The 26,290-nt window shown below is 40.4% G+C and overlaps 2 protein-coding genes across 2 annotated transcripts in view; one reads left to right on the top strand and one right to left on the bottom strand.

The window, feature by feature from the left end:
• Window positions 1-15,080, top strand: part of LOC145455490 (guanine nucleotide-binding protein subunit beta-1-like) — a 52,261-nt gene extending 37,181 nt beyond the window's left edge. The window contains exons 2-10 of the mRNA XM_080333472.1: window positions 11,464-11,652; window positions 11,716-11,754; window positions 11,864-11,970; window positions 12,078-12,141; window positions 12,375-12,537; window positions 12,599-12,665; window positions 12,726-12,927; window positions 12,987-13,203; window positions 13,346-15,080. Of these exons, the coding sequence (XP_080189598.1) occupies window positions 11,584-11,652; window positions 11,716-11,754; window positions 11,864-11,970; window positions 12,078-12,141; window positions 12,375-12,537; window positions 12,599-12,665; window positions 12,726-12,927; window positions 12,987-13,203; window positions 13,346-13,452 (1,035 nt within the window). The 5' untranslated portion in view covers window positions 11,464-11,583 and the 3' untranslated portion in view covers window positions 13,453-15,080. The remainder of the gene's footprint in view (window positions 1-11,463; window positions 11,653-11,715; window positions 11,755-11,863; window positions 11,971-12,077; window positions 12,142-12,374; window positions 12,538-12,598; window positions 12,666-12,725; window positions 12,928-12,986; window positions 13,204-13,345) is intronic.
• A 395-nt stretch (window positions 15,081-15,475) lies between these two features.
• Window positions 15,476-25,573, bottom strand: LOC145455492 (LRP2-binding protein-like). The gene is made up of 7 exons (XM_080333473.1): window positions 25,227-25,573; window positions 24,809-24,922; window positions 24,584-24,726; window positions 23,192-23,349; window positions 22,786-22,957; window positions 21,753-21,918; window positions 15,476-15,656 (listed from the first exon to the last, which is right to left on the bottom strand). Exons 1-7 carry the CDS (start codon window positions 25,419-25,421, stop codon window positions 15,591-15,593), a joined length of 1,014 nt encoding a protein of 337 aa, XP_080189599.1. The 5' UTR covers window positions 25,422-25,573; the 3' UTR covers window positions 15,476-15,590.
• Window positions 25,574-26,290: the final 717 nt, after the last annotated feature.

Below are 26,290 nucleotides of genomic sequence, written 5' to 3'. Positions count from 1 at the left end.
GACTCGAGTCCAAGTCGAGTCGAAATTGTCTCGAGTCGAGTCGTTTCCGTATTTTGAGAAAGTGACTCGAGTCAAGTCGAGTCATCAGAAAATGGTAACTCGAGTCAGACTCGAGTCTGGTCAACCCTGCCATATATGAAAGTACCAATATTATTGGCCAAATGCATACGCAGACTTGAGAAAAAAATCACGAGACCAGTAAATTTATTCATACTGATTTTTCACGACAGTTATATTAGCGATTGGTGCATGGTAAGCCGAGAACACAAATGGAAGTGTGGGGGTCTGTTGAGTCAAGCCTTCCAGAATTTGTTTGATTGGGACCAAAATCTACAAAGTACTGTTACAGCCCTGCTAGAAACAAACACTCGGTACCGCCCGTCTTATTCTCTCAGTCAACAGGTATTTGCGCGGTAAAATTACCTTTTTTAATCATCGGGCAGATTCTCCTAACGGGGGAATTTTGGTCTAAATTTCGGCCAAGGGAGGCACGAGATGAGAAAGGTTGGGAACCACTGTCCTAGTTGAACACAATTTGAACATACCCAAGACACGATGTCCGAGTGACAGAACAGTCCGAATCAATGATATATAGGCTAATACATCATTGGTCCGAATATAACAAAGGTCATCACTTTGACTCGACTCCCGTTTTACCCGATTTTTTACGAAACTCTGACGTTCGCTGCGTCGGTGTCGAGTTTTGGATCGCATTTCAATTCAATTCAATTTATTGCTAAAATTTTCATTATTTCAATACACCACAAGACTGCGACACAATGACAGACAGGAAGGTGTCGAAACGACTTGAAGTAGTCTTCGAAATCAGACGCCTAATATCTGGCCTAGGCGATGTAAATAAAGGGGGCATGTACACTGAATGAAAAGTAAAATAAGATGACATAAAAGGACATAGGTGACAAAAAAAAGGTGGCATGTGTCGGAAGGCGAGATCGATGTGTCAGTTTGTGGTCCGGTAAACTAAAAGATTAACTAGTTTTTACTAGTATTTAATACTTTTTTTTGCAGGAAAAGAGGAAAAATTACCAAAAAAGAGGACATTTTGGTGTCCTCCGACTCCGGGGACACTGTCAATTTATCGAAAAAGAGGACAAATCCTCTTAAAAGAGGACGCACGGTAACCCTAGGTAAACGCAGTATCCACGTTGCTGCTAAGCGAACAGTATGCAAAAATGACAAATACGCCTCAACTGAAAATAGGAGAATGCGTTAAGCCCGCACTGCGGCCGAGTCTCTTATACAGGACCGTAACTGTCGCACACCAAACCCCCCAATTGGGGAGGGGGCGAGCTCGAAGGGGCCCCAAAATTATTTCGTGAATTAGCATAAATTATAAAGTATTTTTTGAAAATTTATGCAGCTTGTTCAAAATTTTTGCGCGCTCCGCGCGATATCAAGTCGTCAAATATCTTGATTATTGGGTACTCTTCACCCAAGAAAAAATACGCAAGATTTATAGAAATGGGCATATCGGCGTTGGCCATTACCGCGCCACGACGCACCAAGATATAAAGTTTTAGGCCATGTAACATGTGACTCCAAGAAATGTGCCAGAATGATCGGCAGCGAGAAAATCTTGGCCGAAAAGAACTGCGCTTATGCTGATACGTATAGATTTAATTGTCCATAGCAGGGATATCCAGAACTAGAGGTAATCCTAGATATCCCTGGTCCATAGGCGCCTAAATGACTGACGCCGAATGTTCCTGTCTTAGCAATCTGAACCTCACAAGACAAATACCATCCCGCAGGGAAATATTATATACCAGTGAAGAAATACCAATTTGAAATCGTGTGCGTCTTTTAGTTTAGTACATTTATGCGATTTTATATTTTTTGATTTAGCGGAGGTCACGAAATAACATCATGTAACGAAGTCATACCAACGGGTCCGTCCGCCTGAAGATGTTTAATTAGCCTTTTATTTACGGGCCCTACAGTTTCCAAGACACCTCACTCAGCTCTACCGGTAAATCTGATAACGCGAGCAGAGAGGACAAAAAATTGATTACAATATATATGCAATTCCCGATCTTATTGACCGATTTTATTATGCTCACTAAATAGTACAACTAATTTCGTGGTAAAAGCGAACAACGTGATGGGGGGAGGGTCGGTTTATCGCCCTACTGGAGCCCAAGACCCTAGTTTTTTGCGGGGCCTGACGAAGTGCTGTTTCGTTCCTGCCAACCGGTATACGCCCGAAGATATTTAATTATTATTGAGTGTGGTCCTAACTTTTCAAACACACCTCACTCCGCTCTACCGGTAAATCTGATTACGTGAGCAGAGAAAAGATAAAAATTGATAGCAATATATATGCAATTTCTCGATCATATTGCCCGATTCAATCCTAAATTATAAAAAAAAAGTTCGCGCTACGCGCGGTCAGCCGAGAAAGGATAACTAATCAAGCGGACACCCAATATAGATGATAAATAGCGGTAAATAACGAGCTGAGGGGGGTCTGGGGGGCGAAGCCCCCCAGACGTCCGGTTTATCACCCTATGGGGGGCCCAAGACCAACATTTTGGGGGGAGGCTGACGAAGTGCTGTTACGGCCCTGCTCTTATACGTGGCGTATGAACAGTGAACACTGAACAGGCTTGGCGTCCAGCATTCTCCTACGTCCTGGTTCAGCATGGCGTTTGAAATCTAGTATTTTGAGACGCCATGTAGGGGATACCTACTATAGCTGTCAAACGACATGCCCCAATTAGATGTACCCTGTGGAGTGTGGAGTCTCGAAATCCAAGCGCCAAATGTCGACATGTACAAATTAAATGCACCCCGCTTGGCGATTGACGTGTGAATTTCGAGACGGCGTGCAGCAAGCTACACGGAGTTTGACGTCTAAGATTTCGGGACGCGGTGCAGCTACATGTAAGACAATGGAATATTATCTTACAATAAGTCATGATTATTCAGTACTGTAAATCTGTGCAAAATGCCTCTTTAGAAAGTAATTGTGTTCGCAGTATGATGCCAAAATGAATTTATCTTTTTCAATTGTGATATATAATGTTAATATATAATCCTAGACGCCAAACGACATGCAGCGGTAGGCCTACGGAGTCAGAAGATGTTGGATGCCAAACGACATGCAGCGATTCAGGTGCCGCGCTGTGTTTGAACCCGTTCAGACATCAAAGGCCACGTAGAGACAGACTCAGTCACAGCACGGCGTCGGAGTCACAGACATTTTGTAACAACCCTGGACGGCGGAGTTGGGAAACACACTTTTCACAGTTAATTAATGAATTCGGTCAACAATATTGTTACTTGCATATATTGCGGGTCGCCTCTGCAGAACGCTGGGCTCATTTGGCAGGGACAAGATTATTTTACATTTGGACATATCAAAAATATCGAAGATTTCGGGGAACATGCGTCTATCATTTTGTGCAGAGGTTTCATCGCCGACGATCGTTCTGCGAGTGCAGATGAGAAGTCGAATGTTGGACGACATGTTCTCTCATGATTGCGAATATAGTTAGACTCAATTCTGTAAATTTGGCGTATTTGTATTTCAACTATCAGGAAGGGGTACCGGGTACCAATACTAAAAGCAAGAAATCTAGGACAAAAAAGCCCTAAGAAAAATTTCAAGTCAAATAAATCTGCCAAGATATATTCTACTTTATGGTCTTACACGAAGATTTGGGGAAATGTAGCTTTCTCTCACGGCCCCTTAGCTACGCCAATGCTTCAGAACTGATATTTTAGTCATCAACATCCCAAATTCCACGGTCAGGTTAATAAAATTCTGCGTTGACCTTGCAAGTAAACAATAAATTACCTGGATATTTCTATGCGATATCTGTCTTTTCGTACGATCATCATCATTAATTCGGGCGAAAGTGAGCGGAATGAAAGTACCCAAATTAGACGGAGTCGACAGGCCAAGGTTGGAGTTTGATTGAGTCACTTCACTAAGTTGCTTCGAATCTTTATTTCCCATTCACTCTATTTCAATTTCCTGAGCGTAAAATATCGATCGGATTCTTATTTCTATGAGATCGGTGCAAAATATTCCGCTAGATGATGACGTTGCGCATTTTGAACACCCATCCCTCGTTCCCTCCATATGTCGCATCGTCGTGATGGCGAAGGGAATCATTTACAACGATATAACGGTACACTCAAGTAATCGTAATCGCAATTGATTACATTCGAAAAAGTCATTAAGTAACCATATATTGCATTGCATATATTACATTGCAAAGGGACAAATCGCTTGAATTTTTCGTTTTACAAGGACTTTATAAATTAAACTCAACAAGAAATAGTGCGATGTATTGTTCTTCACAAACAGTATATCCGCTAATTAGTTGGTAACCAAAACAAAGTAACCAAACCAAAGCTCTCACAATTAGTGACAACCAGGACTCAGCTTGGATTCAAACTTTTTGAACCATGCATCTTCAGTCTTCACACTAGAGACGCTATGCCATTGACCAATCTAATATATGTTTAATGTAGAAACCAGACAGTTAAACGCAGTTCGAACATATTGGTTCAAGCATATGCAGTATATCCAAACTGCACACACACAATGGCCTCGCCAGCTAGAGATATCTATCCTTGATTAGCCTATGCAGCAAATGACGAAATATATTTCAAAAATATATGTTTTTCTCTTGTCAATTGTCATATCGTGTTCGAACATATCTCCAAGTCCAAGGATCAGGCACGCCAAATAAATGTATCGTGATTATATTTACTATGCAATCGTATTAGTAATTGTAAATCACAATCGTTCGACTAAATGTTTTGACTCGCTTATCACACACCATGTTCAGTTCATGTATAATGCGATTTACAAGACGCAACGTGATGTAATGAACAGATAGAAGGATGGCGAAACGACTAGTTTCAGTCTCTCAATCTGGCATCCACCCAAGCCTATTGCCCGATGTGACAGCTAGTATTCGGCGATCGTTATTCGACTTCAGATGCTCTTCCTTGCTATTTTCATGCACTATTCTGTGTGTACGTCCTTCGTAATCGCAATCGACTATAGCCTACTTCAGGATTTTGCCGTTACCGTTATGCGCATTTCAGAGCTTCAGAGGTAATCCTAATTGCAATCGATGAGGTGAATGAGAGTGTTTTTATCGGATGAAAGTAGATATGATCTCACAAATATTAATATATTCTTTATTCACAGTAAAACTGGTAAATTCACACATAATCCGGGGAGCAACCTGCGCCCTGAGGAAAATTATAATTATTATCAAGGAATCCGAAACGAACCGATATGCAACAACGATATAAGGAAAGAAAGAAACGCGCTCATGGGTCATTAACAATAACTTAATAAGTTATGTTGAAAACTGATTTTTTTTTCTTATATTGTACGGGACCCCTGATATCTTGTCAGTAGCTCACATGGATCGTCGTCTGCACGCAAAAAATGCTTCATGCTGCAGACAAAGGATGAATTTCCGTCATGTTCTGAAATGAATAAAATATATATGAATGAAACCAGCTCAAATATTATCGGCGTTTGCACAATTTTTCTTACATGTTTACAATTATATATATACCATTGCATTTTTCTGATCATTTGAATCATAGCCTATGATTTGAATCGATGAAATTTCTGATAATAATGATTTTGATTCTGATAACGCCTTCGCCTCGTTCTTCGTCCTTTCGTTTACACCTGAAGACCAAGGTAGGTGTTTGACTGATAGAGCATTCTAAATCATATTAGGCACCTTCATATCTTTTCACTGCATCGCACAACTGCGTTGTGTCGAACTAATGGAAAAAGCAATAAAACCAAGCAATCCGCCATTCAGGACCGTTCGTATTTCAAAATCGGCTTGACTCGCCTAGAAATTATCGTCATATTACATTACGCCAGTCAGCATCCGGGACTTTTGGCAACAGCAATCACACAGACGTAATGGGCGTAACCTCGCTTCTGAGGAGTAGCAGGTCTTCGATATACGTAGATTCGAAAGCTGAATGCGCTTCCTACTCTGTTATGCTGGGTGTAGAAACTTAGCAGTAAAGACCATTTTAAACATTCTGATTATACTGTAGTATACTAAAGGTTTTACTCCATGGAGACGAGAGTTTTACAGCCCTCTATCGTGTTGGGCTCGCCCGACGTGCAGCAATACCGTAGTGATGGTCGGAGTGAGAAATGTGGAATTGTAATGCCGGTATGAGATGCGAGAGTGTCCTCCAGTCCTCCAGTTAATTTCAACATTATCATGTGTAGATACAATGCTCCTTTGAATTATGTCCGTTCTGGTTGTGTTAAATTATATTTTCGATAAGAATAGATGACATATAGTAGGCTACTGTAAGTCTGTAATTCTATTAGCATAAACATTACTTATGTACCTTGTATTTACATATTGCGATTTATAAACATAACATTCTAATAGCAAAAGTATTATTACTTATGTACCCTGTACTTGTGTAGTGCATGTTGTAATTTAATTTTAGTAAATTTGATATTTTGAATAATTTTTGTTCGGATTGTAGTTGGTGTTTTTTCATCACCCAGATAAATATCATAAAAGTATAGTATGGTGCCGGTACTAGTCTGATGTATGGTACTTTATGCCATATCAATATCTTTTGTCAGCATAGCGCTGAACAGGGATAACGTAGTGTATGTTGTCGCTGCACAGAGCAAGGCAAGCTATAGCGCCGTATTTATCGGTTAAAATGAGATGCTGTAACTTAAATTAACGCTGGCCGCGGAATGTCATATCACATCTTTGTTTTGAACATACATATTTATTTTGACCAATACGACATTGACATGTCCGACATAAATTATGGTGTCCGAGTTTTTCAGGGAATCTCGTGACTCTAATTTTCTTGAGGAAATCAATTGCAATTGAAACGTTGACTAAGGTAAATAATGTTGAAGTCTTTCCTTTACCATGTTGTCTTCGTCTATTCAAAAATTTCTAACATTTATCGAGATGTATAATATTTATAGTAAACTGATATATTTGTAGATGAAATTCCTCAATCGCATCCATGATATTGTAGAAGACTACGCTTTAGCATATGTCATGACAATATAAAATGATGTATCCTAGAAGCAACTGCTCTTTTATAGGTTTTTTGTGAAAAGCATCTCATAATGTCAGGGACAAACTATTCGGTCATCAGTGTAGGTGTGTAGTCGTAAACTTTTCACATGCCATTATAACCAGACTGCACAAAATGTTACTGGAAGCCTTATAGTAATGCAATGACTGTATATTAGCACTCGGCAAATTTTGTTGAAATCCGACTTCACCAAGTAGAGCTGGTGATAATGACTCGGTACATCTCAATATAAAGTGAATTTATTGACCTCAATCATTTGCCCTTGTCATAGTTTTGTGATATATACTGGCTGGTGTCCATGTTGGATGTAAAGAAAAACCATACCCCATAAATGTTCCTGATCTCACTTCGTTTCTTGATAGTTGTTTCATGAATGTTACCTGTATGTTCAAGCTACCAGTGTACGATCATTAGTGATTGTTAGCATTCGTGCCTGGTGATAGTTAGCATTCATGCCTGGTGATAATTGTTTTACATGGCAACATTTTACTTTGCTTCAGTTTTTCCTATTTTGTTCAATAGAGGAAAGAGTAATTAAATTGCTTGTGGTTTTCGACGCATAGCAGTGCTATCAATGTTCGATGTTGCGTGGTAATGATGAAATGACAATTCGCAAGTGTCGCTTCTGCCATGCTATCTAATTTAGGAATGCTTTAACGATTGCGAGCCTGAGCCGGGCTAATGTTACTGACGATTGTATCGTATGCACCCTGGTGTTTACTGGTCTTAACCATCTGTACACAACAAGAATGCTACACTATCTTAGCAGACAGTTAATCGATCATATTGATTCGAAACTGATGACGCATAACTGAATTAATCCAAGTACACAGAAACCCGATGTGAACAATTGATACGAAAGAGGATAATTAATATCTGAGGAATATTGAAACTGGACGATCGGTAGATGTGCCGCATAGAATGAAGATTAGAAAGGGGGGCGGTCGTTACTCACACAATCAACCCAAATCAATTGTAAATTATATCATTACATAGGAGATCCATTCCGCCTTGGACAATTTCATTTGTGAAATCTGTTATAATGCTGTGTACTTATTTGACCCATGACCCATGTGCAGCGTGCGTCTGTTGGCGCTCAGAGGCCCAAGCTATAACTGGGTCCTGTATATGTGAATGAGTCATCACAAGGAAGATTACCGTATCCAATCATTGTAGTATCAGCATTTGTGCATACATATAACTATTTTCTCGGCTGGCTATGAGCATGTACAGTACACTGTACAGTATACATGCTGTAGTTGACTTTGTGTATGATCTTATCTTGAATACGTTTCCTAACTATTATAACACATTGTCGTCATGATAGTCATTATTTTTAATCTGCTCTTTTACTGTGTATTTGGTGGTTACAAAATGATCTAGATGTGCAATTATTTAGAGAAGTAACAATTCATGCGATGTATCATGGTAGAAGGTGTTTTGTATACCCCAGGCCTGAAATTATTTACAGTCCACTAATACTGGGTGTGAAAATGATCAGGAATTAGTGAAACTTGTCCTGTAAAGCTCGATTGGCAGTTCTGGAAATGTCATTCCGCATGTTTCAACTAGGTAGAGCAATTCAAGATTATAGAAGATATCAACATCATTGCCGTAAGGAAATGTCCATGCCATTGTTTAAAGCCTTGCATCATACTGCAATTGTGCAGTGTAGTGAATTGTTTTAAAATACTAAAAAAGCATGCAGACTACTGTCCGAGTTGTATTGGTTTGTTGTGGGTTTCGAACTGCTCTGTGAGGCAATATATTGTAGACCGCCACAAAACTATAGTTTATGATAAGGGCTGCGCAAGATAGAGTACCTGAATGATTCTATTCCAAGTCAAATATTAAAGTGTCGCCTATTGAATCATCATAATAGTCATACTGACCTGAAAGTTAGATGCTCGGGCCCAACTTTTCGCAGCCAAAAGAAAAATGATGTCAATCACTCAAAATTAGTCTTTGTGGAACGTGGCCATTTAATTGTGTTTTGTGAGCATGCTGTGGTCCGATCAATTTTTCACAGAGATGTCGTTACCATGAATATCTCTAGCTCTGCAATATTTTTTGGATGCTGAGATCTACAAATTCAGGGTTTTCAGGCTGTCATGGTGGAAGAAAAGTATCAAAACTATATTTATCGCAAGTGTAATGAACTTTCAATTTCATCCGCACTTGGAAAACGTCTTGCTAGGATTGGCGAACTCCGAATCCAGTTGTGCTGTTGCATTTAATGGGTGTGTTACTGGCACCTATTCCGACTAGAAAGTGCCACATTCGAAGAAGGATGCAATGTATGGGTCGAGTTTCAATATCATCGAAATTTTGCATCCTGTGGATGGTAGCTCAGTTGTTAGTGCACTATTAATGCAATATTTCATGGCGTCTGCCGATATTGAACGTGCATGGGATTAGGGTGATAAGCTTTTTCCTGCAAGTGAATTATTCAACATTTGTCAATCCAGTATAGTTCTTAGTAGGCATACGAGTCTCTGTTATTGTTTTGATATAGGGTGTTTTATCAAGGGCAAATCTTGTATCAATTTCTCATCTTTCGTATAGGCCTATTATTGATAACGGGGAAGTCTGCACAGTCAGAGTGTGGGATACAGAGAATGTGCATAATATTTCGATTACTTTCATAATTAGTGAGTGGAGTGGGTAGTCGAAGAAATGTAAATCTCGAACAAACCTATACTGACAGTTTTGTTATAGGTGTTGTAGTTTTCACAGATCATCAACTGCTGTATCTTACTTGATTTTTCCTGTGCTCTAATGTAGCTCATTTAATATCAGTACTTATTTGTATATATCTATATATATATATACATCATGAGATTAGCTCGAAAGATGCATTACTTTTGTGGAGTCGACGAGTCGTCCTGTAAGTTGATCAGGATTTAGTACTAATATCTCGGATGATACAGGTTCAAATTGGTGCAGAGTCCCATCAATTAACTTTATCCAGCCACCGTGTGTAATCTAACCTTGCAGTTGTTTTGTAGAAGCTTGTGTCTTTCTAATCGCTAATATTGCACAGGCATGCGCACACCTGTTGATTTATAAGTTATGTGACACATGTTACAGATTACTTACGTTCTGGTAGTTGAAATAATTCTCATTATTCCTGTGGTGATGGCTCATACCTACATTTTAAGATCATAGCTTGCATTTGCATAAATTGCGTTGGTGGGAAATTAGTTTTTGAATGTAGTCATTAGCTGCATGCTCAACTTTTTGTGGTCTTTTGGGGTTACACCTATGATGAGCAAGTACTTGCTAGGTTACTGAAGCATACATTATTACATTTATTGGCAGTACCCACTATCATAAAATCGCAAAATGTCAAAGTTTACTCTTACTAGCTTATGTTCCAAACAATTGAATGATGAATTGCAGTATCCTTTGCTGCCGATTTATAGACTGAATGTCATGTGTTTAGATTGTTAGTACAAGCTGTAATCGCCATACATTCGGTATAGTACTGGTATCTGGTAACTAGTCATGCCCTAGCCAGACCCTCATTCACCAAAGTATATTGTGAATTTGTGATGCATACTATTGATGGCTGGTGATGAATGTGTCAAATGTCAGGCGAATGACAATACCTAGAGCTATCAGTACCTAATACCAACACCTTGATCATGAAACTACCTTATTCTGCAGTGTGCACGTTTTAATCTCCTTTTTGATTGCTGGTGAACTCTTTCGACAGTGTCATTCTGAGATTTGACTGATGCCTTTATTCACCGTGTATCCTTTTATTCGCCATAGTACTATTGAAATCTGGAGTTGCTAGAAAAGTGGGTTATCTTGATACATATGTCATGTAAAGGCCTCATCATTGGTTATTGGTATCAATAACGAAAGATCTGAGATTCTCGAGGCATATAGTTGATTCTCTACTTATATTCTGTTTAATCCTCCCACTGTGTCCAGTATATAGTGTTATCATTACAAATGACTTTTGCAAATGCTGTCATAGGTCAGCTCCAAGCATCTATACAGATTTAGCTGTTAAGACAATTAGAAATGAGCTACCAAACCTGTTCCGAAAGGATACTGGTGATGATTAGTGATAGTTATATATCCCATGTTCTCCTTGTCTGACATGAATGACTTAATGATAATGCACTCACACTCAGCCAGATACAATAAGCATGTGATATTGCTTGCCGAGTTTCTAATCTTATATACCATAAGGGCGCAGTCAGTCATGGTTACTTAATTGCTCGATAGGAATATAGAATTAGTGGTTCTTATCGTAAAATTAAAATTTACGCTGCTTTGTTTTACATTTACTTGTACATCTGTTGGGTATGACCAATTGCTCACCTATCACACTTGCCTCACAGGGTTGCTGTAATAATATAGTTTTATGGTAGAAAATTTAGAATTCAGTGCACAAGGGTAAAAGAATTGCTGCTAGTTTAATTGTTTGCCATTGTGACTTTGCATTCGTGAACGGACAGCATGACGAATGAAACACAAAAGCTGGAGGACTTGAAGCAGGAGGCGGAGAGAATAAAGAAAGAAATAATGGTAACAAGATACTGTAGGAATGCCCTAAATTTCTTCGTTTCAACTGGAATTTTTAATTTCAAGGCCCAGAGAAAGGCGGTCCAAGACACTAATCTTTTAAGGGTAAGTTGAAAGGAATATGAGTTTTAATATCAACACATGCCATGACTGTTAGGAGCCCGCATGAAAGTGTGTTTTGTAATTGGTTAACATGTTAAAATCACTTTCAAAGGTCACTGCAAATCTCGAGAGCCTCGGGCGTATACAGCTAAGAACAAGAAGAACCTTGCGAGGACATCTTGCAAAGATTTATGCTATGCATTGGGGCTCAGATTCAAGGTCAGTATCACCTAATCTAAGTTGTTGCACTGCATTATTCTGGTGTCGAAAATTTTTGATTTTTCACAAATGTCGACACCCTGTTTTAAGGTTCTCTCATTTTGCAGGAATCTTGTCAGTGCTTCGCAAGACGGAAAATTGATTGTCTGGGACTCGTACACTACCAATAAGGTGGGTTGATTATTATATCGCGTATGTTTTTTAAGCATATATTTCGTTATGAATTGATGTTGGATTGCTTATACGATGTTGCAAAACAGTGTAAATATTTGGTCTAGCCTAGGATAATGATCATATTTCCTGGTGACGTGGATTCTCTTTAAAATATTTAACCTTAGAGCGTCGAAACGACATGCTCTCATTACTTGTTGAAGTGTGCAGAAGGAATTAATTTCTGTATTTAGGTACACGCCATTCCTTTGAGATCTAGCTGGGTTATGACTTGTGCTTACGCCCCATCCGGAAATTTCGTTGCTTGCGGTGGTCTGGATAATATCTGCTCAATATACAGTTTGAGGACAAGAGAAGGGAATGTGAAAGTAAGCCGAGAACTCCCCGGCCACACAGGTATTGTCACGTCTATCTTTTTTCGATCGTACCGTTGCTGACTGCTGAAACTTTTCTTCAGGATATTTAAGTTGTTGTAGATTTTTAGACGACGGTAGAATTGTCACCAGCTCGGGAGACATGTCATGGTAAGTCGTGTGTCCAAGTGTCGCGTCTGTGTAGCTGATCGCTGTTTTCACGCTTTATAGCGCTTTGTGGGATATCGAAACTGGACAACAAACTACTGCATACACTGGCCATACGGGTGATGTCATGTCACTGTCTGTGTCTGACGACAAAGCAACTTTCATTTCTGGTGCTTGTGATGCAAGTGCGAAGCTTTGGGATATTCGAGACGGGATGTGTTGCCAGACCTTTGTCGGGCACGAATCCGATATTAATGCAGTAGCGGTATGTGTGTTTTGTGCGTGTCTCCCGATCGTTTTTTTTCACTCTTGCAATCGTTTTAGTATTTTCCAAATCATATGGCTTTCGGAACTGGGTCGGACGATGCAACATGCCGTCTTTTTGACATTCGAGCGGACCAGGAGCTAACAACCTATCAACAAGACAATATTATATGCGGTATCACCAGTGTCGCTTTCAGCAAAAGCGGTCGTTTGCTGCTCGCGGGATACGACGATTTTAACTGCAATGTTTGGGACTCCATGAAAGGAGATAGAGCAGGTAAAACTCGGCTATTTGCGCTATAGCCAGTTTGTAGTTTGGACCGATGTTTTTGCGTTGCCTAGAGCCGTTTCGGTTGTTTTTGCTACTTGATATGGATTCATACTTGTGCATAGCATTTCAAGAAGTTTTTTTGTTTCAGGGGTTTTGGCTGGCCATGATAATAGAGTTAGTTGTTTGGGTATCACAACTGACGGCATGGCGGTGGCGACCGGATCCTGGGACTCTTTTTTGAAAGTTTGGAATTAAGCTTCCTCGGGACGTACCTCGCGTTTGTCATCTGGAGACCTTTCGAAGGGAGAAAATTATTGACACACAAAAGGACATAACACAGAACGGAATTGGGGCGATGTGTACATATGGCAATGCATAGCGTCTACGTGATAGGGCACTCGCGTGCCGATTATATACATTCTTAATTTATGTGCTTACAGGCCGTTGCCACAGCGTACACTCGTCCTAGATCCGACTGACTTTCGATGTGTATACATTTTATGCAGTAATGTGGTCAGATCGTCGTACCCTCCCATAGTATTAGCGATAGTTCCAGGTCCGGTGTTATTCCGTCGCCGTTTGTACCGCGACAATACGGAATAATGTATGACAGTCCTTATTATGACTGCAATGGAACGGTCGCCTTGATACAAAGGACACTCTGTTGCTACAATCTCACAATGTCGAGCGACTTGTCTACTAGAAACAAAATGCGCTACTGTCGATGTAAACAAATTCAGTCGCTCCGACCTGTTTTTTCGAGGACGTGTTTCTTGATTTCATCTCCTCGTTTCCAGTCTTGTGGTCCCGTTGTTTGTTTGTCGTTTATCTTTCGAGGCGGGAGCGCTGTCTTTGCGAGAGGCCTGTCGAATAACGATGAAGCTAGTCCCTCTCACTTTCAACCCTGTATCTTACGTATTGATATATTTGCATTCACTTCGCCTGTTAACCCGGCGTGCTTTCGAATAGACATTAACCTCCTCACGCATGTCACGTGAGCCGATGTCCGGCGAGGGGGTGTTCGGTGTGCGCCTCTTGTGTGTGCAATAACTTTTTGGAATTTCGAGGTTTGTGGGAAGGCAAACCCTCGAAGATTGTAGATCATGTACGCGCGAGATTGCTCTTTGAAAATTCGGCCCGTGTCATCACTGAAGTGCGCCCCGACTCATGTGTGTAACATTCTATATGTTGTCTTCAAATTAACTTGCCTAGTTTTCCTGTTTTCTAGTATTTTTCAAACTGATATCTGTCCAATTATTATCTATGATCTGTTTTGTCGGAGACTGCTGTTTGCTCCGATCCTGACTGAATGAAATTTTGGAGTTCACTTGTACTCACTTTTCCCCCCTGAAATACCGCTAACATCGTATGTATTGGTATCCTTCAAATCCGTATAAGTGTTTGTTTTTATTTAGTTATCATGGGACGTTACTTGCTTTTGATCGGTCCAATACCGTACAATGTATGTTCGTCGTTCATTGGTGATGTCGAGACACGTCACCCGGCGATAGGCGGTTGCGGCCGACCGCCTGCAGTGTTAAAGCACCGTCTTGAGTTGGTGCGGATTTCCTCATAGGTTATGAATTTGCACGCCGGTCCTACCTGTTGTCGTTTTTGTAACGCAAAGGCTCTCGCGTCAAGCCAATAAGCAAGGCCATTTCTCAGCGATGTGTACCGACGACGAGTTGACGACGTATGGCGCTGGACGAACCTTCGGCAAGGACCGCCAGCTCTGCGGAGAACTCAATCCTGAACATTTACGAGCGCGGTCGCTCGCTATTGCTTCGATAACCGGTCCTTTTTTACAGTGATGTGGCTGTACTTTCGATGTGAATGTGTGTAATAAAACGACTCTAAATAAAAGCAAGCATTATTCTGGCCAAGTCCGGAATCGCGTCCTTGTACGCTCGCCGTATACGCGGCGTCTGTTCGCTTCGAGCCTTTTCTAGCGCGATCGCATCAGTACAACGGCGGTTGTCACGCGCTCGCGTCGGGCTGCGATGCGCGGCATATGTGCGTGCGTGATTTAATGGCGTACCCGTACGTCAGCAGAGCTTGTTCGATCGATAACAGTGAGTGGGCATGTCTTACGTAATGGCGGATGTCATTGCAGGTTTCGTACGTTATTGTTCTTCGGTCGCATCTGCTTAGCTTCGGTGAACGCGGGAAGGCGTGTCCCGACGCTTATTCGAGCCTGCGCTGCCTGTCTGCGAGCTGATGAGGCTGTTAACGCTACTGGCAGCAGGCGGTGAAAAGTGTCACACGAAGATACGGCTAATTCAGTGCTAATAATTTTTGAAACGCAGATTCACAAGTATAAAATATTGACATTAAAGCCCACAAAAGTAATTCAGTGTATAATACAGTGCGCGACGAAGAAACTTCTTTCCACTCTAAAGCAGCCCGTAATTGATCTTTATGAATGATTCATTCGCAAAGGAAGGATCCATTTCGCATGCCTGAAAAACATCACTTGATTAGGTGGGAAAACGACTAGTTGTACAGCACGGCCAATCCAAGTCGCGGGCTTCGGTTACGTTTAACGACTTCAACAGCTTTGTATCCAACGAGATTCGTTTTGTGACGAAGCGGGTTAGCGCAATGGTCTTAATCCGCTGAGGACTTAATTACCACGAGACACACACGGGTGACAGCAGAAATAATAATAACTCCCGAGAAGGGCTACTGCAAGACTTCCTGCGCTGTAGCGACAAAATTTCCAAGTGGACATGCTGAAGCAGATGTGATGCTGGACCAGGGTTATAAAAGCGTTTTATTGGGTCCTATTATGTCTTGCACCAGCGACATGGTATAGGCGTAGCTGATTGATCGTACTCTATGGGAAGAGCGAAACAATTTTCGCACCTGGTGCTTCCCTATGAGGTTACCAGCGAATTCGTCATTGCAACTAATGGTATTACGAAATCTAAGCATTAGTATTGTACTGTAATTCGCAAATGAGTGTTGTACTGAATCTGAGCGACGGCATTGTATCAATTCAGCACGTGTTTTCGGGTTATTCGCTATTACAGAGTACACACATTAGGATATGATTAGGGTCTGCCGAGTGCCAAGTACACTGATAACAAGTGTTGGGATGACTCGATTCAACTTTTTTCTTTTATCATACATTGTCAAATTATAAAAGAAGTGAACCAGTTATGCGTGTAATGATCCAGCACACCACGTCAAGGTCTGAGCCAGGCGCTGGATTAGGTCATATCTATGATCGCATGGTTGCAAGGATAGACTTACATCAAAACTAAGTAGCCCTACCTCTACTGCATGCGGAGACTTGATGATTATCGGGATATTGGACATCTCAAACAAATGCAGAGATTTGACGACTGACCAGAGAGGGGGGCCGGGCGACCGCCCACCTTGCCCACCCCAAAAGCCACCACTGAATGTGTAGATGGGTAGTGTATTGTGCCATATCAATTTGTATCAACATATCGATCCTCTAGTTTGGCTGATAATACCAGACTGTACCATGCAGCTGTACAGCTACTTAGATATTTTATTAGCAGTTCTAGATGTGCGTGAGCGATACGACGCCTATTAGCACGTATATATTTAACTTTATATTCGTGGTTTGATTCAAGATAAATGGCCAATCAATCTGTTTTTCACCCAACCTAGCAAAATTTAATGACTTTGAATCATCACTCATACTTCGAAAATACAATTTGACTTGAATTGCGACTTGACTTGACTCGAGTCACCTCTAAAAAACGATTGACTTGACTCGAGTCACAATGTGATTGTGTAATGACTCGTGACTCGAAGTGAGTGACTTGATCTGCTGATAACCACCTGCGACGATAAATTTGAACAGCAAATTTAAGACCACAAATTCAGCGTAACTGATCAGGGTGCGTAATAAACAGAGATGTTCAGTAACGAAGTACTTCGAGTAGATTTTGCCTACTCGAATTACTTCCTCAAGTGGTTTTGACTTTAGACTACTTCTACTTGACAGTATTTTAGGCAAAATCAGGCCCAGAATACTTACTTTTCTACTTATTTGAAAATCACTACTACCCTAGTAGAAATTACGGAGTTACCTCTGCTTGGACACCAACGGTGACTACTTGGACAACATCTGGTTGTTCCTGTATTTCACTCAAAATCATTGCTTAATAATGCTATCAAGGTCAATGTAATGCTTAATTAAACTCTCAACCTAAATCTTAAGATCGCTACGCACCAAGTAGCCGGGCTCGCAGATGGCAACAGAAGAAGTCAAATCGACTTGGTCATAGATTTCATCGCGAGATTACGAACGTATTAGAACTTAAAGAACATGATTGTCGCGTGGATCTTATCAAGAATTATTGAGAAAAGCAGCTGGAAGCAATGGAATGCATCACGTTGAAGTAGACATGTACTGAATAGTGTACCATAGGGCTAGGCAAAATTGAGAACCTGAGTGATTATGAATCACTTACTACGCTTCGAGTAGAGTATTCGAGTATCACTCATTATGACGTCACAAGATAATGTACGATGTCGAAGTTCAAATATGTACCTTTTATGCCACCACAAAGAACATTATACCTCTTATTCGTCACAATAAAGGTAATTTGGTATTTTTTCGACCATACCGATTTCATTGCACTTCTTGACCATGTTGTGGGATGATCATGACTTCGGAAATGTGTTATTTCCAATGACGTTCGTAGCTTTGTACTATGTCTCGTATGATGCGACACGGCCAATCAAGGTTTCCACAGCAGAATATAGTATCAAAACTATAATTCGCGTTAGTAAATTACCTTTCAGTTGCGAGGAGCATATAATTTCAGTACTCGAATCATTGTGTCCGGCCCTATGTACGATAGACATGTTCATTGTTCAGTGCATGGCACAATATCCACAGGGTTGTTGAAAAAGTCCAAATTTAGGTTGCCTATGAAAACGCTGCGCACCAAATTTGGAATGATTCCAACCTGTGGAAGCCGCACAACGCACAATCCCAAATAGATATTTTGCCATGACCAAAATATCAGGTTGAAGACATGCCCGAAGGCAGAGTGATGCTTTTTTTCACGCATTTTCATCTTGAGACGGGCCACTGATATCGTTTGAATAAAGACATCGATAACAATATTGAACTAAAATATGACGCTGATTAGCTGGAAATTAGTCAACTTTATTGAGAGCCTCGTTAAAACGATGATGATAAAATTCACAAATCCACACTGATATCGGCGATCGCAAAGTGAAAATGAACGAACAAGCAAATAAAATACAAGAAAATAAATTTCTCAAGTGATAGACAACATATGAAAGTGTCTTTTGTTCGGTCAACGTAGATTTAATGTAATCAGAACGAAGCTTGCGGTTGTATTCTGCACAGTGAACTATGTCGATTCTTCTCAACATTTTTGAGAACCATCCGCACTTTTATTTTATCAAAAATTTCATTCGCGCAAACAACCAATAATTTTTACACAAGAAAATGAAGAGAGTTACCACTTGTTTATTCAAAGGTCTCACCACTGGGCCATCAAGTGTATCAACAAGAAAACATGTCCCTTTCTTCGTTTTGATGTCAACTAGTGCACTAACGTCCTTTTCGGCGGAATAAGTTGTGGGGTCTTGTACAAGGATTTGCATGGCCAGGTCATTATACCCGCTCTCAAACGATACTTTAGATACGTAATACTAGTAGTGGCCAAATAATAATTCCCTCCGACTGGTGCGAGAAGAAATTATTACAGAAGCTACGATTAGCGGTGCGTCCAACAACATTTTACAAATGAATAGCAACGACAAAAGTTAGGGAGCCACTGTACTTAGCATCATAATATTACGTTTATTTGAATTGTTCCACGACAGGAAAAGTTAAAATTTCGTACAATTTTCACTGCACTGCGATTTTTCTCATCCGCACAAGTGCATACCATTCCACAGGTTGCAAATCCCTACCTACTATTATATTATATTGAACTTCCGGTGGTTCCGAAAATGTGACACGATCCATATGCAACCTCACTAACTGTACTCCTGCCCGCAGGAATAGCAACGTGGCTATTAAGGCTACTGTGGACCGGCCAACACCGCTGTGGGATATATTTTACCAATGAGGCCTACTCCCAAGGAGAATAATAAACCGTCGGGTCGGAGTCGTCACAGTCAGTCAGTAGCATGCGACAGAACATCATATAAGTCGATATTTGACATCATAAGTGCAAGTTAGTCGTGCGGATGCATCCTATTGTGTAACAGACGTACGGGCAATCGACGGAATTCTCATCTAGGTCGACAGCTAGCACACGCGCATTCCGCAAAAGAAAATAGCAATCATTGAGGTTCATTTGTGGCAGGACCGGCATAAGTCGACCACATTCGCGAGAGTATGATGCCTCGTTGAGACGAAGCACGGAGTCGGAGCTTTATCCAAGCTATTCGACAGTCCTAGCTGCCGGATAAGGAATGACCAGTATGATTTTCGTGTTCGCTGTAACTTGTACAACGTAAATTGATACGATAAATTGGGATCGTTTGTTGTTTCGACAGCATAATTTCACAAGGTTCAACAAAGTGGGAATAAATTGGTGCCATGAAGCGACTCTTGGGCATAAGCCAGGCTTGAGGTCTCGGTTGCCAGTTTCAGAAGCACGATATCGTTAAGATAGTTGTACTACATTTTCATCAGTTCGAGACACGCAATGCACATGCAAAATACAAGGCACTATGCCCGTTTCATCATCAGCGGCTCAGAAGTTAATAGGACATAACAAGGCGAAATTCGCTTCTATATATAATAAATATCAAGAAGCTTAAGCGAGATTACTGACACGTGCAACGCCATCACGAAAATCTGAAGATAATTGCAGTTATCATGACGCGCAAAATGAGCTATAATGAACTAATTACTTTGCAGGCATATCAATTGATCAGCTATCAATAGACCTCAAGTTGACCTGACCACGACCTGACATATCGATCTCGCCTTCCGCCACATGCCACCTCATTTTGTCGCTTGTCCTTTTGTATTATCTTCTTTTACTCTTCATTCAGTGCGCAAGTGCATGCCTCCTATTAACGTCGGCGGCCCAGGCGGGTGTCTGATTTCAAAGACTACACCAATTCGTTTCGACACCTGCCTAATGCCTATTAGGGCTGCTCAAAAGTAACTTTTTTTTTCCGGATTCAAGCCATTCAATGATTAAATTGTCAGGTTACCCTAAAAAACGCTGCACACTAAATTTGGTTCAATTCTAACAAATATAAGCAGCCGCAGAGCCAAGTAAAATTTTTAATTTATTAGGGAAAATTTAAAAAAAAAATCCAAATTTTTCTGTCAACCCCATGAAATTGTTGAGTTGTCTTCAAAACCGATGCAAAACAAATTTGACTCAATTCCAACTAGTAGAAGCGGAGTTATTTGAGTTTTTCGTTGATAATTCTCGGATTATCCGTGATTGGTGAAGCTAATTTTGAACAGCCCTACTGCCCATCGTTTCATTGCATCGCAGTCTTGTGGTGTTGTTAATTGATGAAATTCTTGATAAACTGATACGGAAAACACAATCATTTCATGAATAGGAAAATCAGCTGGCTGCCATGGATATAAAATTACTGGACATGGTGTTTATGAAGTGATTGTCTCTACAAATACAGAGAGAGGGAGACTGCTTTTTCAAACTACCAACTTCAATACTCGGTATCTCAAATATTTCGTATTCTACCTCTACTCAAAACAGTATCGACATGCTTTGAAAATTGCAAATTCTACTTGTAGTTGATTAGACATTTACGCTAATTACTTCTGCTTGCACTTAAGCGCTAGCAATTACTACTTTGACTGTTGACATCAATTCCAATGAACCCTTGATGTCTGGGGTTGGGCTGTTCTTGCACATCCTCACATCATTGTAACCATTAAAGCATACTCTTTCCAACGTAACCAAGTCACAACTTCACAAGGCACAAGTCAATCTTACTTTTATAGTTTTGACTCGAGTCAAAACGAGTCATTTTCAATTCACCACCGAGTCAAGTCCGAGTCCAAGTAAACGAGCATACGGTCGAGTACGAGTCCAAGTGATTGCTTTGACTGCTCAGTTTAGAGGTAAAGTCATGTTGAAAACTCTTTATAGAACTTTGCCTTGTGATATCGGATGGTTGGCATTTAAAAGGCACTAATTTTCCTCACTTCAACAGTTTCTGGTCGCATTTTCGAGTTCCAGTATCAATAGGCGAGTACAAACAGTGTGGGTACTTTACTATTCTACGAAATTGCAATGAAATGTTGGTCTTGGCCGTCGGAGACTCGAGTCATATGACTTGGTCTGAGTCATGTGCAATAACTCGAGTCCAAGTCGATACACATTACACAGTCAACACGCAGATTGACTCGAGTCGAGTCATTTCCGTATTTTGTGAGAATGACTCGAGTCATCAGAAAATTAAGACTCGAGTCGAGTCATTACAACCCTTACTCTTTTTCTCACACAATGCTGGGGGATGACGTTTGTTAAAGCTGATTAGGATTGCAGTTAGTGATGGAACAGGTCCCATTTTAAAATCTATTCCGGCCCTACCGTATTAAAAAATCTTTTTGCTTCATCTTCATCCTTTTTCACGCCATTACCGAGTTTCAAGCATCTTGACAGATAGACAGCGGCGACAGCGATTCCTTTGATAATGTAGGTTGGCAAGCATAGTGTCTCTTGCGATATCCTCTCAATGTCTGTGTAGGCGACAACCCTGCGCGAACATATGGATGTTTAGACTATGCCAGCGGTCAAGAGAAAGATTTTTACTACGAACACTGGACAACAAATAGAACTATCAAAAATTAGGAAAGTTGATTACAAACACTAGATGCGTACCAAATCCTGGACTACATGGCAGTGTTCAGATGAAAAATATAATCCAACAATGTTATGTTAACGTCGTTAACGATGTTAGCACCAGTCTAATGTTTTTACCAGTTCAAATCACAGAGTCACATGACAAATAAATTTACTCACTCTTGAAAAATTATTGTATTTCACCATAGAAATTATCTTCAATATTACCAGTATGTTAAATGTTTTAGGAAGGTGTATTAGGCGTTCAATTTAAACCCGAGGCGACCAATCGCTCTAAACCAGGGGTTATTGACTAGTATTCCATGAAACACTAGGGGTTCCCTGATCCAGTCTCAAGGAATCCCTGGAGGTTAAGAACCACTGCTTCAAACTATCAAAAGAAAAACCCAAAAACAGATGACGCATTGGGTTTGGGCCACACAGTAGGCTACATTGTACACAAACGTGCAATCATAACAACGCATCAAAAAATGTATATTTGTCAAATAGTTCTTCATAGCAGGCACACAGGTCGCTGTTGTGTAGTCCAACCCATGCAAGGAAATGTGGGAAGAAAAGAGAAATCAAATGCAGTTCTGACTAATTGAAACAAATATATTTTACAATATTTTATGAAAGTGTGAAGGGCTGTGTTGCAAGGTATCGGGTGAGACTCGCAGCGCAAAGTGACATATTGTCCCAGTAAATCAGATATAACATTTTCAAGGTGGAAGAGACACCAAATGTCAAGTTTATCAAACTTCAATCAAGGAAGACCAACCTTCTTGCTAATTCACAGGATTTCGTGTAGAGTTTACGTTCGTAATAAAATTGTACCAATCTGCCTTGCGCATACACATTTCCACGCTGGGCTGCTTCTTTTAAACACTCCAAAGCACTCTCTTCGTTGCGCTTGACGCCAAGACCGTACATGTACATCACTCCGAGGATTCCTGATGAAAGGTGGCGAGTTCTCTCTTTATTCACTGATTTATTGGATCAATAACCTAACAGGATATCCATATTATACATCCCTGGGTCTCTTTGTTTTTGAAACCAGCATTGTATGCAATTTACTCTATATTCATATTATCCAACAGTGAAATTCTAATATATCTAATATCCATGCATGTAACGGTAGAGAATGTGCTAGCATTATATGAATACAGAAGGTACCGTAATTGTACCTTGTGATTCCAAGCTGCCATTGCCACAAGCCTCTGAATGCCAGAAAAAGGCCTTTTTCTTATTTAAAAAGTCAGGCCGCGAGTATAACATCCCCAGAATAGACTGCGCAAGTACGCTTGCTTTTGGGTTGCCATCGTCAGCTGCCAATAACCACCACCTGCAAATTGAGGAGGACTTATCAAGTCACTGATTCGACAAATGTTTCATAATTGCACATCAGCACGAGATTGTATCAATGAAAAGTTTTGGAGTTTCCAATACAACATTGTGAAACACCCCACTGAGCAGAATATATAGTTGATGACAGAAAATAAAGCACATCATCATCATCATCATCATTGGTTTATTAGCAATTTTTATCAGTTCAACACACCATAAAATGTGATACAATGAAAAGATAGGAAGGTATCGAAGCGACTTAGAGTAGTCTATGGAATCAGACACCCACCTAGGCCTAGGCGATGTAAAGAGGAGGCATGCACACTGAATGAAAAGTAAAGAAGATAGTATAGGAAAAAAAGCAAGCAAGAAGAAATGGGGTGGCATGTCATGGAAGGCGAGATCGATAGGTCAGTCGTGGTCCGGTAATCTTGAGGATGGACTAGTATTCATTTAGTAGTAATTGCTTGTATTTCGACTTGAATGTGGACATGATGTGCACATCAAACAGGAAACAGACAGAAAAGGCGTACCACTAATGCAGAAAGTAGGCTACTAACTGGGAAACAGGACATAAATATATATGTGTAATATTACAAATTGATTTAGGTGACTCTGGGTGGTGGAATCGGGAGCAAACCGATATGCCTGTCAATAATCAAATGCTCGTAATACCATATGCATGAATAGACATCACACTGCTATCATTGAATGATCATATGCGCACAAAGTAGATAATTAGTCGGATAACATTGATTTTATATGCCATGATGATTAAACAGTCATTATGTATTAGGATGTTATGAAAGACTTGACAGTAGGTCATCTATGAATAAATTTGAATAAATCGAGATAGGTATATAAATGCCTTAGCCAGGCAGAAATCCCAGTACCTACCGCAGAACGGCTTCCTATGTTCCACTGCGTGTAAATGAAGACTGAAGTAGAGTAAACCGTAAGAACCAGAAATGAGCAAAAGTGTTGACCTTTTATTTACTTTTTAGGAGTCAATAACATTACCCCTGCTCAGAAATCAAGGTTTGAGCAGAACTATGTTGATTTTATTTTTTTAGTCAACAATTTTGCTTCTATCTTTTATGGATTGAGTTCAATTACCAAAGCGGTGTGGGCGCACAAGACTTCTAGTCCTTACTGGTGCGTTGGCATGAAAATTTTACTTGTGAATGCACTGCACTGTGCACTACGCAAGTTAAAGTGAGTAAACTATCCACCTTTCAGCCTCCACATCAGACTGACGCACACCATATCCTTCAAAGTATGAACGTCCTATATTGTATTGAGCGGCATATTTCAAGTGTCGTGCCTTTTTACTTTTTGACGTAGCGATTTTCATCATCAACTCAAAGCCTTTCTCCTAGATTTGAAAAAACAATAAAAGAGAATAAATGAAACTACATCAGAGTAAAGCAATAAGTACTTGTCACAAATGTACACACATGATTGACAGCCACTCCCACTCCATCGAAGCACATAGTCGCTAGTTGATAGCAGGCTTGATAGTCCACATCTTTTATCCTCTCAAATTGGATGACAGCTTTTTCAAGTAGCCCCTAATAATAAAGGCACATAAGACATATATGGTATTACTACGAACTCGGCCAATTTAAATTATTTATGTAGGACCCAAGCGCCACAGAAAACATAATTAAGTTAAATATAGTTAGCGGAATTTCTCTCTGATTTAAATGAGTGTTGGACTTGAGATAAAAGCAATGTCATTTTGGTATATAGGCCTAATGTTTTTTATAACTCTTTTACAATGTAGTTTCTGGCACAGGTAAGTAAACCGACCATATATTATGGGGAGAATCGGAAAATATTACTAATAGTGTACAAGGAGAAAGTGTGCCTTACTTCTTCATAATAAAACTGTCCCAAAAGAAACGGTGCTTCCGTATCACCTTTTGCAATTTTTTCCAACAAATGATCCTCCACTTTTCGAAACAACTCGTCTTCAGAAATGTCCGGCTTGCTTGTTTCGTTCACTTGGCTTTGTAGAGAACTGACCACCCCTCCCGTTAAGAGAGGTTCTAATCCTATGCCATCCATAAACAGTCTCCAATCTAACTCACACTATGCGGTAGGGAAATTTCTCTTATCTAAGCAACGAACTTCGAGTTCGAGACAGTTTCATCCGTACATATTCATCATACGGCACACGTTTGTCCCCTGTACTCTGTAACTTGTTTTGCACCAGTTCAGCTGGCTCATCGTTACCATAGCGATAGCAGCTACGCATGAATGAAGGCTGCAAATATGTTACTTCTCGACGCCAACCATTATTACCCCACACCTTCAATAAGACTGTTGTTATTTATAGGTAGAAATGATTAGATCCCTTTACTACACATTTTTCAATATATATCGTAATATAATCGAGGACCTTTTCTCGAATATAAGCCATGCTTGATGGATAGTGCTATGGTGGTATTATAGAGATTGTACAATCTCTATAGTGCTATAAGAGAGGTATTAGAGAGAGAGAGAGAGAGAGAGTCTTTATTTCCATCCTACCAAAATATATAACATGATGATATTGATGATATATGAAAGAGAGTCTTTATTTTCATCCAACCAAAATACATAACATGATGATATTTTTTTCGCCTACAACATCGAGATGCTCCGACGACGGATATATGCGGTACGACCGTAAGGTCACCTAGTCTGCACTGCACCCCCTTTTTTTCTCCTCCATGCTACCCGTGGATGCCGAGCGCCTAGCAAGGTAGCTACGGATACCAGTTTTCAAGTCTTTGGTCTGACCCGGCCGGGGATCCAACACACGACCTACCGATCAAGAAGCAGGACGCATCACCATTACACTAACTCACTAGCATGCAATCATATTATTATAGACCAGGGGTCGCGTACTCAAAACGGGTCGCGGGCCACTTTTCAAATTTCGTAGAGGCCGC

The sequence above is a fragment of the Botryllus schlosseri genome, chromosome 14 (assembly GCF_051294905.1).
Source record: "Botryllus schlosseri isolate E-star chromosome 14, Bs_hap1, whole genome shotgun sequence".
Lineage (NCBI taxonomy): Eukaryota > Metazoa > Chordata > Ascidiacea > Stolidobranchia > Styelidae > Botryllus > Botryllus schlosseri.
This window is presented reverse-complemented; position numbering and strand designations above follow the sequence as displayed.